Source organism: Aquarana catesbeiana, linkage group LG06 (assembly GCF_042186555.1).
Source record: "Aquarana catesbeiana isolate 2022-GZ linkage group LG06, ASM4218655v1, whole genome shotgun sequence".
In the NCBI taxonomy this organism is placed as follows: Eukaryota; Metazoa; Chordata; class Amphibia; order Anura; family Ranidae; genus Aquarana; species Aquarana catesbeiana.
Window position 1 is genome coordinate 343491924 of NC_133329.1, and position 18680 is coordinate 343510603.

General features: G+C 39.4%; 1 protein-coding gene across 5 annotated transcripts in view; it reads right to left on the reverse strand.

The window, feature by feature from the left end:
• Nucleotides 1-18680, reverse strand: part of LOC141147023 (sodium channel protein type 2 subunit alpha) — a 323489-nt gene that overhangs the window by 89821 nt on the left and 214988 nt on the right. For all 5 annotated transcript variants that reach the window (XM_073633969.1, XM_073633971.1, XM_073633967.1 and 2 more), the window contains 3 exons: nt 18106-18344; nt 2333-2506; nt 1261-1617 (listed from right to left, as the gene is read on the reverse strand). In XM_073633969.1, the coding sequence (XP_073490070.1) occupies nt 1261-1617; nt 2333-2506; nt 18106-18344 (770 nt within the window). The remainder of the gene's footprint in view (nt 1-1260; nt 1618-2332; nt 2507-18105; nt 18345-18680) is intronic.

Below are 18680 nucleotides of genomic sequence, written 5' to 3' on the forward strand. Positions count from 1 at the left end.
ACGCTCACATCGAACATTTCCCGTCGGAAAATCCGACCGTGTGTACAAGGCATAAGAACTGTTCCAAAGTTCCAAAACGGTCATCTTCAATGAATGTCAAATCATCTATGTAGCGATTAAACATTCTGATATGGGATCGGAAGGGATTATCACCTCCAAAAATGTAGTGACGCTCCCACCATCCCATATACAGATTGGAAAGTAAGGGGAAAACTTAGCCCCCATTGCTGTGTGTTTTAAGTGTTTTATTAGTCAACCAATCAACTCAAGCCCTTTCAGGTGCCTTGCCTTCGAGCTGTGCATTTTAATGACTTGTGCTGAGGCCATACTTGTGTTGTGAACAAGCACGTAATAATCGCGTGAAACGCATCAATAGACTAGTCATGCTCCTGTGATATCTCTGGCATTGTGGCTACAATAAAGAATATTTAAGCATTAACCCTCTTGCTGTGGTGTGCGGCCATCCTATTGTTCTTCATACTGTATTTGTATCAAATGAAATGAAAATGATTAATATGTAGCCTTGACCTATAATTGAGCAGTTTTACTAGAGAGATTTTTATTTGCACCTTTGACTCTTCAGGTTTGTAGCAGAATCTCCTCCTGGATTATTAAAGGTTACTGCCCTGGCACCTGTCTGACTTCATGCCTTGTAAGTAAACCTGCACACAGTTCAAATAATGTAAGAATTAAAGTGTATGTAAAGGCAATTTTATTTTTACATTTGGAGGGAGAAAGGCTAGACCCCCTGTCAGGTGTTTACTACTGTCTATTTCAATGCTGGGGAAATTCACCCCTCTATTTGTCCTGGTGATACTTGACACTGAGACAGAAAGTGATGAGAAATCCAAAACTGTAGAGTTGTCACAAGAGCAAAGGGTGAGGGAAAATCCTCTGAATAGAACAACTGTTCTTATGACAGTGCTCGAAGAGGGGAATTCTATTCATTTGGAGAGATTTTTATTCCTAATTTCCTGTTGCTCGGGGAAAAGGGAGTGAAGGTAAATCTCTGAAGCGTGGGGCACAGGCTGCAAAAAATAACCTGAAAGGCATTTTAACCCTTTCCTACATTATTTAGTACTAAAATAAAAGGTTCTTGCTTTTCATACACTTTAATATTCAAATCCTTGCATGAGTCCAACTGTGCTATATTTTATACAAGAGACCTGTATGAGTTTGCTGAAGTAGCCATGTGATTATGTTTAATTAATTTAAAATGCAGCTGTATATACAGGTAATTTCACTTTGTTGAGTACTCACCACAAGATTGCCAATGACCATCACTAACATGAAGACCAAAAGGCACATAGATTGTCCAGCAACCTCCATACAGTCCCACATAGTCTCGATCCATTCTCCACACAATACACGGAACACAATTAGGAAGGAATGGAAGAAGTCATTCATGTGCCAGCGTGGAAGCTCACAGTCCTCTGAGATCTTGCAGACACATTCCTTGTAGCTTTTACCAAACAGCTGCATGCCCACCACAGCAAAAATAAACACAATGATGGCCAACACCAAAGTCAAGTTTCCCAGAGCTCCTACAGAGTTACCAATGATCTTGATCAACATGTTGAGGGTAGGCCATGATTTTGCCAACTTGAACACTCGGAGCTAAAAGAAAATATACATGATTACATTTTTTTTAAGAATTATAAGGTAAAGTGTGTGCAAACTTTACTGTGGGTTTCTGAAATTCCACCTGAGAGGTCTATGTCTTTTTTACAGGGTAACACTCAATGGGTGGTCACAATGGTTGACTGAAGGGTCAGGCAGTTAACCTAGAATATTTTGCTAGTGAATGACAGATCTACTGTCCCAAAGATTTTAAACACCAGTTCGAAAATTAAAGCTGTTTTTATGGGGCAACCTATAGTTTTCAGCTAGTATCCTTTTAACAGAATGCTGGCCTTACAAAGTTATGTACAAAACAATAGAGCAACAAAGGAAGTGCTACAATCCCAAAATCCCAGAAGGATAGACATGGTGAAATAGGTGCCCGGACCGACGTAGTACCGAACGTCCAAATTCCAGTGAATAAAGTAAAAATGCGGCACCAGAATGTCTTGGCACTAAAAATGTATATCTTTATTTAATCCATCAAACCAAAAACGAAATTGATTCCTAAAAACTGATGCGTTTCTGTCTCCAACATAGGCCTTAGTCATAAGATATGACTAAGGCCTATGTAGGAGGCTTAAATGTGTTAATTTTTAGGAATTGATTTCTTTCTATGGTTCGATGGATTAAATAAAGGTATACATTTTTAATGCCAAGATGTCCCGGTGCCAGATTTTTACTTTTTTCATGTACACAACAATGTTCTTACCAATCTGAATGACCTAAGCACTGATAATCCTTCCACGTTAGCCAGACCCAACTCCATTAAACTGAGGCTCACAATGATACCATCAAAAATGTTCCAGCCTTCTTGGAAATAATAGTATGGATCTAAGGCTATCAGCTTAAATACCATTTCTGCTGTAAAGATTCCAGTGAAAACCTACAATAAAGGAAATAGGTCCAATTAAATGTGATAGTTCAAACCATTAGTCAAAATACGAAATATGCGGCATATGTAAACATATAAACTTAGCTTTACACTGGTTATGTGAAGGTTACAAAATAGGTTACTTCAAAGTGCCAGAACATATAGATTTTAAAAGTTTACCAGAAATGATGTACAAGTGAGTGTGAGAAATTACATCACTAAGGGAGCAAGTGGAATCCTTATGGGTAGAGCTACAAAGGGAGGAAACCAAGGGGGAAGTAATATTGGAAGTATGCTATAGGCCCCCCAACCAGAGGGAGGAGGCGGACCTCCTATCACAATTTGTATTAGCGGCAAGAATGGGAAGTGTCATTATAATGGAGGATTTTAATTATCCAGACATAGACTGGGTGGAAGGAACTGCGCCGTCATCTAGGGCTCGTCAGTTCCTAAATGTCTTGCAGGACAATTTCATGGGTCAGATGGTAAATGCACCAACTAGAAACAAAGCTTTACTAGACCTACTGATTACCAACAATACAGACCTGATCACGGATGTGGATATACAGTGCAATTTAGGAAACAGCGATCATAGGTCAATTCCTTTTAGTATAAATCACACAAATTGGAAACATAAGGGGAATACAAAGACACTGAATTTCGAAACAGCCAACTTCCCTAAACTACGATCCTTGCTAGAAGATAATAATTGGGATAAAATCTTAGGAACAAAGAACACACAGGAAAAATGGGTATGCTTTAAGAGCATATTAAATAAGGGCATTAGGCAGTGCATCCCAATGGGAAATAAATTTAAAAGAGCTAATAAAAGTCCTGGGTGGCTTAACTCCAACATAAAAATGCATATAAAAGCAAAGGAGAAGGCCTTCAAAAAATACAAGGCTGAGGGATCATCATTAGCATTCTAACTTTACAAAGAATGCAACACAGAAAGGCACATAGTGGAGGAGAGTAAAAAAAAATCCCAAGAAATTCTTTAAGTACATAAATAGTAAGAAAAGTCAGATCATATTGGTCCTATAAAGAATTATGAAGGGAATCTGGTTACTAAGGATGGAGAGATGGCGAAGGTATTGAATTTATTCTTCTCAGTCTTCACTAAGGAATCGGGGGGGCTTCAGTAACCAAAACTGAAATGTTTATCCTCATGACATGTCACAGCCTCATGGCTAACAGAGGACAGAATTAGAAATAGACTTGAAAAACGTAACATTAATAAGTCACCAGGACCAGATGGTTTGCATCCGAGGGACCTTAAGGAACTCGGTCAAGTAATTGTCAGACCACTGTTCCTAATTTTTACGAACAGTTTACTGACTGGAATGGTACCAGCTGATTGGAGAAAAGCCAATGTAGCACCAATATTTAAAAAGGGACCAAGTTGCATCCCTGGGAATTACAGACCAGTTAGCCTAACATCAATTGTATGCAAGCTCTTGGAGGGGATGATAAGGGACTATATATAAGATTTTAGTAATGACAACGGTATCATTAGCAGTATTCAGCATGGATTTATGAAGAATCGTTCTTGCCAAACCCATCTATTAACCTTCCATGAGGAGGGGAGCTGCCATCTAGATAGGTAGATAGATAAGGAAGGCCCGTAGACACGGTGTATCTGGATTTTGCAAAAGCATTTGATACAGTTCTCCATAAATGTTTACTGTACAAAGTAAGATCCGTTGGCATGGACCATAGGGTGAGTACATGGATTGAAAACTGGCTACAGGGGCGAGTTCAGAGTGATAAATGGGGAGTACTCGGAATGGTCCGGGTTGGAAAGTGGGGTCCCCCAGGGTTCTGTCCTGGGACGAACCCTATTTAATTTATTCATAAATGACCCAGAGGATGGGCTAAACAGCTCAATCTCTGTATTTGTGGACTATACTAAGCTAAGCAGGGCAATAACTTCTCCGCAAGATGTGGAAACCTTGTAAGAAGATCTGAACAAATTAATGGGGTGGGCAACTACATGGCAAATGAGGTTTAATGTAGAAAAATGTAAAATAATGCATTTGGGTGGAAAAAATATGAAAGCAATCTACTCACTAGGTGGAGAACTTCTGGGGGAATCTAGGATGGAAAGGGACCTGGGGGTCCTAGTAGATGACAGGCTCAGCAATGCCATGCAATGCCAAGCTGCTGCAAGCAAAGCAAACAGAATATTGGCATGCATTAAAAAGGGGATTGACTCCAGAGATAAAACGATACTTCTCCCACTCTACAAGACTCTGGTCTGGCCACACCTGGAGTATGCTGTGCAGTTCTGGGCACCAGTCCTCAGGAAGCATGTGCTAGAACTGGAGAGAGTCCAGAGAAGGGCAACAAAACTAATAAAGGGATTGAAGGACCTTAGTTATGAGAAAAAGTTACGAGCACTGAACTTTTTGTCTCTGGAGAGGAGACGCTTGAGAGGGGATATGATTTCAATGTACAAATACCGTACTGGTGAACCCACAACAGGGATAAAGCATTTCTGCGAAAGGGAATTTAATAAGACACGTGGACATTAACTAAAATTAGCAGTAAAGCAGTTTAACCTTAAACTGCATAGAGGGATTTTTACTATAAGAGCGGTTAGGATGTGGAATTCTCTTCAACAGGCAGTGTTTTCAGCGGGGAGCATTGATAATTTAAAAAAACTATTATATAGGCACCTGAACGACCACAACATACAGGGATATACAATGTAATACTGACATATAATCACACACATAGGTTGGACTTGATGGACTTGTGTCCTTTTTCAACCTCGCCTAATATGTAACTATGTAATGATGTAACCACGTAATATAAAGTTAATAGGGAAAAAAAAGCTAAAATTGTTTGAAAAACTTTGTTCTTTCTTAACAAAACTTTCAATTTATCTAGGTCTAAAGGATTTTATGCTAGTTCATATTATAAAAATTACTATTCTTCATTTAGTTGACCACAAAATATATCTATGATCCAAGCCACTATAATCCTTTAAATTGGTTCATCAACCCAAGGTCCTCATTAGCTGTGGGTAATGATATACCCTGTTTCCCCAAAAATAAGACCTAGCGTGATTGTCGGTGATGGCTGCAATATAAGCCCTACCCCCGAATAAGCCCTAGTTAAAGTCCTAGTAGGTCTTATTTTCAGGGTAGGGCTTATTTTCGGGGAAACAGGGTAGGGTTTATTTGGGGGGTAGGGCTTATATTGCAGCCATCACTGACAATCATGCTAGGTCTTATTTTTGGGGAAACAGGGTATGAGCACATTAATTAAAGAACAAAATCCTGAAAAACAAATAGTAAACATAATGTTTCTTCTAAGAGCTGCTGCATTTATGCTCTGTAATAGGACACTTACAATACAATATAGTACAGTACAATACAGACACTACGCCATAAAATGAAGAAGACCCTGTTAAATTGGTTTGGTCATCTTACATGGCTTCGCTGGACAAGTCCTAATACTCCTCATTTCTACAAAAAAATTAAAAACCTTCCCTGTGGCTTTCAAAACAATGAATAAAGTATAGAATTTTGACATTTCAGGAGATTCCATAAGTCTGACTGGCTACTTTACTTTTTCACGAGAACCAGTGATTAAATCAGGGAATGTACTGGCAGAACTGAATCTGGGTAGATTTTAGGAAATGTCATAACTTTCTAGTAAATCCTTAACCTTTATTGCTAATAAGATTGTTAAAGCTCATAATGTGGCAGGCTCCACTGTGTGACTGGTGCACTTACATAGGTTCAAAAGACACACGTGTCTATCAAGTTCAAACTCAAAAAGAGAAGTTTAACTTTTTACAGAAACTTTTTACCATGTAACTTATAGAACAATTATTGTTTCTGCTTAGACCTTCCTTCCCATCGTCTTTTAGCATCCACAGGAAGCACACTTTACACAAAGCATTCCACCTTTCAAGATCCACATGGTTCCCTTTTAACTCTTCTTATTGCATTTGTTTCTCAAATATCTTTCTTTCTGTTGACGTTCATTAAATCAGCATGATGGCAGATTAAGACAAAACAGCTCATACAATTAGTTCCTTTACTTATGTTTGCTAAAAATGCTCACGATTTAAATGTTCATCTAGTTGGTGAAATTGGACTTAAATGATTTTTCAAATTATCATTCTTTGTCCAAGTTGACTGATTGCCTCTTCTGTTAAAGACAAACTTTGAGAATTAAATAACTTGCTTCTTCCCAAAAGGGCAAACGTAATTGAGATTTCAAAGTGAGTTCAACCTCACCATATTTACTAACATGCATACACTGCGCATACACTTCCACAGTTAACACAAATACAGAAAAACCTTGGTTTGAGAGTAACTTGGTTTCAGAGCATTTTGCAAGACAGGCTACAATTTTAAATAAATTTTGACTTGATATACAAGCGATGTCATGATATACAAGTAGCATCACGTCACAACTGAGTTTAAAAGAGAAGAAAGGTACCTCTAAGTGTAGCAATACAGTTACATTTAATGAAGATACAACATTTAGAAACTCACATGGTTGATGATTAAAAGAGGCAAATCTAAGTATGCAGGCATCCAGGGTAAAGCTGTCCACATAGACCATCCTCCTCACCGCCATTGACGTTGTCCCTTCCACGCTGTGCTCCACGAGCGGTTCAAACCTCATTTTCAGATCGTTCTACTGCAGGGTAGTTTTCCCGGTCATGATTGCAGGCTGACAGCGGTGAGAGCCGGCGGTGCGGGTGATGTTCTATGTGAATAGCTTAACCCTGGATGCCTGCATACTTCGATGTGCCTGTTTTAATCTTCAAACATGAAAGTTGCTAAATGTTGTACTTTCATTAAATGTAACCATATTGCTACACTTATAGGCGCCTCTCTTCTCTTGTATACTCTGTAGCATCTGTTGAATTTTGCTTCTAATCTTCTTGTGGAGGCTTCCATTTGTGTATGGACATTTCATGGTTACACAACCTATCACATTGCTATATTCTTTTTATATACACTATAGACTGAAGGACTTATGAATAAGTGGTTGTGGAATGAATCATTGGAGTTTCCATTATTTCTTATGGGGAAATTTGCTTTGATGTACAAGTGTTTTGGATTACAAGCATGTTTCCGGAACGAATTATGCTCGCAATCCAAGGTTTTACTGTACATGGTAAGGTATATGGTTATGGCAGTGATAACACAGTTTTAACACAATACCATGAAAATCTAATATTAGATTATAAAAGTCCTAAAATGCTGTGCTTTATATAAATACTCTGACTGAGAAACTAATGCTCCCACTTGTCCTGATTTGGTTACAAATACCCAATTTTAGGAAGGCCAGGGGAAATAGTTTCATAGTAGGTAAGGTTGAATAAAGACGCTAGTCCATCCAGTTCAAACCGTGTAGGTGTATGTGTGTCAATGTCAATAATCATTTCCCATATATATCCCTGTATATTGTGTTCACTAAGATGTAAGTCCAAGAGTCTTTTAAAACTATCAATACTTCCTGCTGACACCACCAGTTGTGGAAGAGGGTTCCACATCCTTATCGCCCTTACAGTGAAAAACCCCCAATGTAGCTTAAGGTTAAACCGCTTCCCCTCCAATCTCATTGTATGGCCCCATGTCCTCTTATGCCTCGTACACACGATCGGACTTTCTGCCAACAAAACCGTGGAATTTTGTCCGAAGGGCATTGGCCCAAACTTGTCTTGCATACACACGGTCACACAAATGTTGGCTAACAATTACGAACGTAGTGACGTACTAGACATACTACTTGTTTTTTCAGCTCTTTTGTGCCACCCTTTGGGCTCCTGCTAATTTCGTGTTAGTAGAAGTTTGGTGAGTGTTGATTCACGCTTTTCATTTTGCACTTTTCATTTCATGCTTTTCATTTCGCACTTTTCAGTTTGCGCTTCTCAGTTCGTTTCTGAACGGCCGGTTGTCAACCAGACAGAATGTTGCAGAATCAGAGGAGATAACGTGTTATTTATTATTGGCCTTGCTTTGACATAATTTTTTTGATTGAATAATGATTTCATTTGGTATATTTTCCATATTTTTGGATGCATAGAATGCACTTTTTGGTTAAGTTCTATTGGCAGATAGCATGTCTAATTATTTGTTTTATTTTTTTAATGCACAATAAAAAAAATGTGAAGAATAATACTTGGCTATGTGTTTTACTTCAAATGACAGTTTGGGAGGAAGCAGTTACATTTAAAAAAATACAACATAGTTGTATCTTTTACCTTAAAAACTACAGGATAATGGTGTTGTGGTAACCTTCCCAAATAAAAAAAAAGCATAATAATATTATTTTTGATATCACTAGAAAAAAAAAGCCTTTGAAAAGTAGTTTGCAATAACCCCATCAGTATCACCAGCAAAGCAGCTTCATTATTATCCCATTAAAGAAGAAGATAATTGTGAGCTGCATTTGGAAATTGTATAATTTGTCACGTCACGAATGTTAATTGTACATTATGAACGCTAGTTTACAAGACCGACCGCTTCTGGCTCGTCCTTGTTTCCGAGCAATTGTGTTTGTACTTTGGACTTTTGTCTGACGGACTTGTGTACACACGATCGGAAAATCCGACAACACCCATTTGTTGCCGGAAAATTTGAAGACATGCTAGCCAACATTTGTTGAGGGAAAGTCCGACAACAATTGTGCGATGGAACATACACACGGTCGGATTTTCCGCCAACAGCCTGACATCCAACATTTCCCGTCGGTAAGTCCGATCGTGTGTACGGGCCTTTGCACTCCCTGAGACTGAACAGTTTTCTTTGTATGCTGGGATCACCACTGAGGTATTTGTATATCACTATCATATCTCCTCTCAATCATCTCCTCTCCAGAGAGAATAAGTCCGGTGCTTGCAGTCGTCCCCCTTAATTGAGGTCCACTTATTCATTTTGCTGGCCCTCTCTGGACTCTTTCCAGCTCCAACATATCCTTCCTGAGGACTGGTGACCAGACCTGGATGGAATACTCCAGATGTAAATATGTATTTATCCAAATGTATCATTATAAAACTTGAGAAGTATCAGAAGCAATTTTGGCAGAGCTGACCTAAATTACATTTTACTACAATTTTTTTGTATTGTGAAACTTAAACTATAGTTTAACCACTTAAACCAGGCCATTTTTTGCGATTCGGCACTGCGTCGTTTTAACTGACAATTGCGCGGTCGTGCAACGTTGTACCCAAACAAAATTGATGTCCTTTTTTTCCCCACAAATAGAGCTTTCTTTTGGTGGTATTTGACCGCCTCTGCGGTTTTTATTTTCTGTGCTATAAACAAAATAAGAGCGTCAATTTTGAAAAAAGCGCAATGGGGGTTATTTACTAAAGGCAAATCCACTTTGCACTACAAGTGCACTTCCAGTGCACTTGAAAGTGCACTGAAAGTGCACTTTCAAGTGCAATTGCTGTAGATCCGAGGGGGACATGAAAGGAATATAAAAAACAGCATTTTAGCTTGCACATGTTTGGATGATAAAATCAGCAGAGCTTCCCCTCGTTTCAGATCTACCCCTCAAATTTACAGCGACTGCACTTACAAGTGCACTTGCAGTGCAAAGTGGATTTGCCTTTCGTAAATAACCCCCAATATTTTGTACTTTTTACTATAATAAATATCCCCATTTTTTTAAATAAAAAGCAAATTTTTTCTCAGTTTAGGCCGATATGTATTAAGAAAATAGCAATAAGCGTATATTGATTTGTTTGAGCAAAAGTTAGGAGGAGATTTACTAAAACTGGAGCACTCAGAATCTGGTGCAGTTGTGCATGGTAGCCAATCAGCTTCTAACCTCAACTTGTTCAATTAAGCTTTGGCAATAAAATTTTTTTATTAGTAATGGCGGTGATTTGCGATTTTTATCCAGACTGCGACATTATGGCATTTTTTGGACCATTGGCATTTATATTATTATTATTATTCAGGATTTATATAGCGCCAACAGTTTGCGCAGCGCTTTACAACATGGGAGCAGACAGTACACTTACAATACAAATCAATACAGGAGGGATCAGAGGGCCCTGCTCGTTAGAGCTTACAATCTAGAAAGGAGGGTCAAGTGGAAACAAAAGGTAATAACTGTGGGGGATGAGCTGATGGAAAAAATGAATGAAAATTACTATAAAAATGCACTGATTACTGTAAAAATGTCACTGGCAGGGAAGGGGTTAACACTAGGGGGCGATCAAGGGATTAACCATGTTCCCTGTTTGTGTTTCTAACTGTAGGGGGAGGGGACTGACCTCGAGGAAGTGAAGTGATCGTGGTTTCTAGCTAATAGGAAGTCACGATCTGTCATGCCTCTCAGAACAGAACAGGGATGAGTGTGTGTTTACACACACTCATCCCTGTTCTGCCTCTTGTGCCCGCGATTGCTCGTGGCCGGCGGTCATCGCGACCATCAGCCACAAGCATCGGCACCCCCACTGCGCAGCGGGCGCGCGCACCTGCTATCCCGATCCCGTGAGTATAGCTACAACGGCTCGCTGGATCGTGCCGACCTGCCGCAGTAAAATGACGGCGGCTGGTCGGCAAGGGATTAAAGAACAAAGCTTACAATCACTACGTTAAACAAATACAGCAGATTGTTTAAACAGAGCATTTGAAATGTCTAAATCATATACTGTAAAATATGCTTTGTTCTAGGGTGTCTCAATTCTGGTTAAGGATGAATAGGTCTTAAAGTAAGATTTGGGTTTATTCACAAAAAGGGATGTAAATACATTACAGTTATAAATAAGGAGAGGGAAAAGGGAATGAGGTGATGGGGAAGAAGGGGGTCTTCACTAGCCTAATGCCCCATACACACGATCAGAAATTCCATCAGAAAAAACAAGGATGGTTTTTCCGACGGGATTCCGCTCAAGCTTGCCTTGCATACACACGGTCACACAAAAGTTCTCTGAACTTTCGACCTTCAAGTACGCGGTGACATACAACACTACGACGAGCCGAGAAAATGAAGTTTAATGCTTCCGAGCATGCATCGAATTGTTTCCGAGCATGTGTGATTTTTTGTGAGTCCGAATTGCATACAGACGAACGCATTTTTGGATAGGAACTTTTTCCAACCGAAAAATAGAGAACCTGCTCTCAATCTTTTGCTGGCTGGAATTCTGCCAGCAAAAGTCAGATGGAGCATACACATGGTCGGAATTTCTGACCAAAAGTTCACATCCGACTTTTGCTGGTGGAATTTCTGATCGTGTGTATGGCCATCACACACACACACACACACTCTCTCAATCTCTCATGCCAGACTTGAGACCACACCCAAGCTGGGGGTTTGTAATCACAGTCACTGAAGACATTTGAACTAATGCCGTGTACACACGGGCAGACTTTTCACCATCAAAGGTCCGACGGTCTTTCCAACGGACTTTCGACGTACTTTTGACGGACTTCCGACGGACTTTCGAACTAACGGACTTGCCTACACACGATCACACCAAAGTCCGATGGATTCGTACGATGACGTACGACCGGACTAAAATAAGGAAGTTGATAGCCAGTAGTCAATAGCTGCCCTAGCGTCGGTTTTCGTCTGTCGGACTAGCATATAGACGAGCTGATTTTTCGACCGGACTCAAGTCCATCGGAAAGATTTGAAACATGTTCCAGATCTAAAGTCTGTCTGATTTTCGATTGAAAAAGTCAGCTGCTGGTCCAATGAAGCCCACACAAGGTCAGATTGTCCGACGGATTTGTCCCGTCAGACCAGTCCGGTCGAAAAGTCTGCCCATGTGTACACGGCATAAGAGTCAGAAAAGTTCATTCCTCTCCCAGGCTCAACCTCTCTCTTTGAGCGGATAATAACACAGGATTTCCATCCAATTCAACAGCCTTCGGGCCCCATGCTGAACAGGTGTGTGTGTGTGTGTGTGTGTGTGTGGGGGGGGGCAGTTGAATAGCCCCAGGAGTCCTACTGGTCAGATGATAACGACCTTGTGCATTCTTCAGTTGTCATCTGCCTCAAATCAAAGTCCTTTCAAAGCAATATTGTCCAAGCCATATTGTTCCCATGTCCCATCTGCATTAATATAATTTTCTTCCAACATTACATATACCATATTTAAGATCTTAATCTAAAAAGCGATGGTCAGTAAATGATCAGCACACTAAGTATAATAGTGAAGCCTGGTACACACTATCAGTTTTTTTTTGTTGAATCCAGTGGGCTGAACGAAAAAAAAAAACTGAGGCGCTCGGGAGGAGCTCACTGTGCTAACTATCCAATGTTAGTACAGCGATCATCCCACCCTACTGAGCTATTGTGTTCTGCAATGCCCCGCCAGAACACACCGGTCAGGGATGCCAATCGTCAGATGTTTTTCCGGCATGCCCTTTCGACAGAAGCTAGATGTTCGGCCAGCTTCTGTTGGACAGGCTGAAGTACACACGGGCCAAATGTTGGCCAGTTTCTGTTGACGTTTGGCCTGTGTGTACCAGGCTTAAGTCAATAATGTGGATTGTTTGCTGCTTCACCTAAGGTAAATCTGATTATCAGCAACAACATGGGGTCCTTTACTCCTTATAATCCATACAGTATCTTTTACAGGGTGAAGAAGCCCTGATGTGTGAAAGACAAGATGATACCAGAAGATACCGTACCTTAGAGGTATAGGAGAATTATGTAAACGCATCTGTGTCATGTTACTCTATCAAAGCATTTAAGCACTAATAAAGATTTCCAAAGTTCAAATAATCTGTAATAACTTACACTTTATGATGTTGAACATTTTGTAGATATATATACAGGCCCATTTCTGTACCAGGCCGCTCTGAAATAAACATGTGTCCTCTCAATATCTAGCTTTGTTTACTGATATATTAAGAATGTGTGAGCCAATTATGTAAAATACATGATATACATATCACGTATACAACATTTGATATCAAGTTCATCAATGAAATGTCACTAATATTTTTCCCTACTCCAGAGGTCATTCAGCCAACAGTCATTATTTTGCAAGAATATTAAAAAGATCTTGTTATAACACTGCTGCATCTAATCCTTCTTTCTCATTAGTAACGAACAAGTTCTCAAGAAGTAATGTGCACTAAGAACTTAATCTCATTTGCCTTTCACCGCTGGCCCTTTGTGTGTCTGTAACTCTGCTGGCTCATCAAGGAACATGGAAGTTTTATCATTTATAAATGCAGGATTACAGTCTTTTTGAAGTTAAAAATTGATTTTAGTGGGAAATCCAGAACCCACAGCGAACAAAAAAAATGGTATTTTCCTGCATTTAGTGTCTACACGTGTGGAACAGGGCCTGGGACAGCTGAATAAGAAAGGTAGCACAAATAAAGATGCACAGTTCACAAACTGTGCTCTTGCTTTCTTTAATCGTTGTCTTCTCTGACCACCTGAATTTTAGACCAGGTCCCCAGAAATCAGCAAGCCACATTTCAGTAACTGAAGCTGACATTTCAATTTTGCCCCCTATAGAACCCTGTAGACGGAAAACACATCTAATAAACCTGGAGCCTAAAATAAATGTTGTGGTGTCCCATGTGGAGCCCTGACCAACAAATATCTCAGAAATGATGTCAGGGCAAGGGATGGTGAAAAAAAAAATCAAAAGATTCTTCAGTCAATTTAATAAAAAAATATATATATTTATATATATATATATATATATATATATATATATATATATATATATATATATATATATATATATTTAAATATATCTATATCACCGGCCACGTTATTAGGTACACCTGTTCAATTGCTTGGTAACGCAAATTGCTAATCAGCCAATCATGTGAAGCAACTCAATACATTTAGACATCTAGATGTGGTGAAGAGGACTTGCTGAAGTTCATACCGAGCATCTGAATGGGGAATAATAAATAAAGGGAATTTAAGAGAGTTTGAATGTGGCATGGTTAAAATTGACTGGAAAGCATACAGTTAAAAAGTTAACACAATATATATAAACTAACGTGGATGTGATATAAATAAACTCAGCAATATTACGTGTCAGTCAGACTTATTGGCTAAAATCTAAAATACACAAATGTATCAAGGGTGTAGGCATATGGAATTTTAATGTCCGTCTCTGAGGTATAAGTTGGTCACAATGTCAGTATGACCCTGTGGGTGCTCCCAGTCTTCATGTATGTTTTGATGGAACTGTTAGGGACATCTCTGCATGTAGGGTGATAGCTTCTCCAAGTATGACCATATAATCTCAGGCAAATAAACATAAATTGCCCTTACCAGAAAGGGTGGACTCACAGGCCGTTGGCGGTGAGTCAGAAAGGCTTGTACTGTCAAACGGTAGGGTGGATCAGATTTGGCCCATACCGATGGACTTGGCTTGGAAGAACAGAAAATACCACACGATGGTGTGTCCCTGAAGAGATTGGATTGGACCCAGGTGTCCTGTTGGACCAACTTCAATCGTCAGCCAGATTCCACAAAATCCAAACCAATCCGACGCGTTTCGTCCTTGAGTGTCTTAGAGGACGAAACGCATCGGATTCGTTTGTTTACCCCAACCACCACTTACTGCGTTGCCCAGCTCAACTGAGCCCAATTTTTACTGCCCTTTTTTATTATTTGTTGGATATAATTTCTTGCCATTTTTATACCAATAAATTCCTTATTGTTTTAAATGGATTTACACTATGTGGAGGTCCTTCCTTTTTTCCTTGCCCCTCTATGAGGAATGTCAATGATTTTGTGGAATCTGGCTGACGATTGAGGTTGGTCCAACAGGACACCTGGGTCCAATCCAATCTCTTCAGGGACACACCATCATGTGCTATTTTCTGCTCTTCCAAGCCAAGTCCACCGGTATGATCCGAATCTGATCCACCCTACCGTTTGACGGTACAAGCCTTTCTGACTCACCGCCAATGGCCTGTGAGTCCACCCTTTCTGGTAAGGGCAATTTATGTTTATTCGCCTGAGATTATATGGTCATACTTGGAGAAGATATCACCATACATGCAGAGATGTCCCTAACATATCCATCCCAACATACATGAAGACTGGGAGCACCCACAGGGTCATACTGACATTGTGACCAACTTATACCTCAGAGACGGACATTAAAATTTCATATGCCTACACCCTTGATACATTTATGTATTTTAGATTTTAGCCAATAAGTCTGACTGACACGTAATATTGCTGAGTTTATTTATATCACATCCACGTTAGTTTATATATATTGTGTTAACTTTTTAACTGTATGCTTTCCAGTCAATTTTAATCTGCTCATCACATTCATGTCACATTCACTATAACAGATTCAATTATCTGTCATTTATTACTAGGAGTTACACGCAGCTTATTTTTCAATACTCCTTATATTTTATGGGTATTAATCATTCACTTATCACTCTTTTGGGAGGATACCCCTCGCCCCATATTTTTATATATATTTTTTGGTATATTATAGGTGTTATCATTATTTATTTAGGGCAACAACCCTTTTTACTCTGTGCATTACCATCACTCACTGTGACGTTTTGGTTTTCTCATTATAAGGGTAAAAGGATTTCGCGCATATAGTCTATCATATAAATAAATAACTAAATAAATAAATACACATCTAATAATAATAATATGTGGGTGTATACCAATAACAAATCTTAAATAAAGTGCATCAATGGTTTTCTCATTGATGTTTAGTATACGTTATTAGCGCCACACTTTGTTGTTCCACATATATTCACGATTAGTCAGATTGTTGTGTTGGCTGCTGTATTTCTCTTTTTCTGTTTTACTAGGAGTTGGCGCAGCATTTTCTATACTTTTTTCAATGTGGCATGGTTGTTGGTGCCAGAAGGGCTGGTCTGAGTATTTCAAAAACTGCTGATCTACTGGGATTTTCACACACAACCATCTCTCGGGTTTACAGAGAATGTTCCAAAACACAGAAAATATCCAGTGAATGAAAGTTATGTGGATGAAAATGCCTTGTTGATGTCAGAGGTCAGAGGAGAATAGGCAGACTGGTTCGAGATGATAGATAGGCAACAGTAACTCAAGTAACCACTCATTAGAGGCCAAGGTATGGAGAATACCATCTCTGAATGCACAACACATCGAACCTCAAAGCAGATGGGCTACAGCAGCAGAAGACCACACCAAGTGCCACTCCTGTCATCTAAGAACAGAAAATGGGGCTACCATTCGCACAGGCTCACCAAAATTGGACAGTAGAAGATTAGAAAAACGTGGCCTGATCTGATGAGTCTCAATTTCAGCTGCGACATTCAGATGGTAGGTTCAGAATTTGGCGTAAACGTGATGAAAGCATGGATCATCATGTATCAATGGTTTAGGCTGGTGATGTAATGGTGTGGGGGATATTTTCTTGGTACACTTTGGGCCCCTTAGTACCATGTGAGCATCATTCAATAGTGCAATACTGGGTGTAGAGCCAGATCAAAACTTATTCCACAATCCTCCTGTGTAAAGCCACACTTTTCTTTTTGTTTTGGACAGAGTAAAGAATAGTTTCTTTTTTTCATCACTGGTTTCTCATGAATGAATACATTAACCAATCGGCGTTATGGAATCCCCTGGAATCCACAATTTAATACTTGTTAAATGTTTCTGTCCCAGAAACAAAGCCAGAAGTAAGAGGAGATCTCTTCAAGGTTACCCCTTTGGAAGATTTCATCTCACCTCATGTTCCTGTAAAGTGACAAACATTTTAGATTTCCTTCACTCTCTGTACTAGAGACAGTGATTACCAGGACTGGTAACAGCTGGAATAGACAAAGGTGAGCAGGAGCACACAAAACTTCCAAATGGACAGGATCAGAGTCAGAAATGAAGGAAGGGAAATCTTACTGATGGGTAATTATAGACATAGAGTATAATGCCCTGCACACACGGTCGGACATTGATCGGACATTCCGACAACAAAATCCATGGATTTTTTCCGAGGGATGTTGGCTCAAACTTGTCTTGCATACACACGGTCACACAAAGTTGTTGGAAAATCCGATCATTCTGAACGCGGTGACGTAAAACACGTACGTCGGGACTAAAAACGTGGCAGTAGCCGATAGTTTTCGTCTCTTAATTTATTCTGAGCATGCGTGGCACTTTGTGGGCCAGATTTGCGTACACACGATCGGAATTTCCAACAACGGATTTTGTTGTCGGAAAATTATATAGCAAGCTCTCAAACTTTGTGTAACAGAAATTCCGATGGAAAATGTGTGATGGAGCCTACACACGGTCGGAATTTCCGACAACAAGGTCCTATCACACATTTTCCGTCGGAAAATCCGACCGTGTGTACAGGGCATAAGAAGCCAAAAGTTTGACTCTATGCTACCTATAATTAAGCTATCAATTCAAGGTGTGCTATGCATTTATGTAGGGCGAGTTCAAGTTTGTTGTTAGTATATTTTTGGTTGGTAGTTTGGCCTTACTTAATTTGGTCAGTATTATATTTTATCTAAATGAGTGTTTAATGCAGAATTATTCCCTACACATATAAAAAAAAGTTTTGCCTTTAGAAATACTTTTAGTCAAAAAATATTTTTTCTTTGAGTTTAACTCACAGCACATACAAACAAAATAATTTAGCACAATGACATATATCTCACACTTACCAAGTTTCCAGCACTAAGGACGTAATTAAATTCATCAGTCATGGGGTAATGTTCCATAGCCATGAATAATGTGTTTAAAACAATGCAAATTGTTATAGCCAGGTCCACAAAAGGATCCATTACAACCAGTTTAACAATATGCTTTATCCTCAGCCACGAATCAGAGCAGTCCCAGATTAAGAAGGTGTTTGCAAACTTGTACCAACATGGAGGACACTTCTGCCTGGATTCTTCAAGTTCTGAGAAAGGAAGAAACAAGTTTTGGTGTGTTTCTATTGAGATTAATAGATTATATTTTAAATTTATCAGGTGGTTAATCTGTTTCAATTGTCAGCCCATTTTAGTAGCCATTATGTTATACAACCCAAAATTAGATTGTTTTAATAATGGGCAACAAAGAAGGTCTAATCTCATGTTAATTAGTCCAATTCACCCAGAGTTCAGTGCAGTGAGATGAGGTGAGAATGCCATCCCTGTCTCTTTCATCCTTTTGCCCCCATTTCATCAATCATCTGTGCTACCATATTCGGCAGCATGATGATTGTTAATTTCCTGTAAACCAGTATGTTACTTAT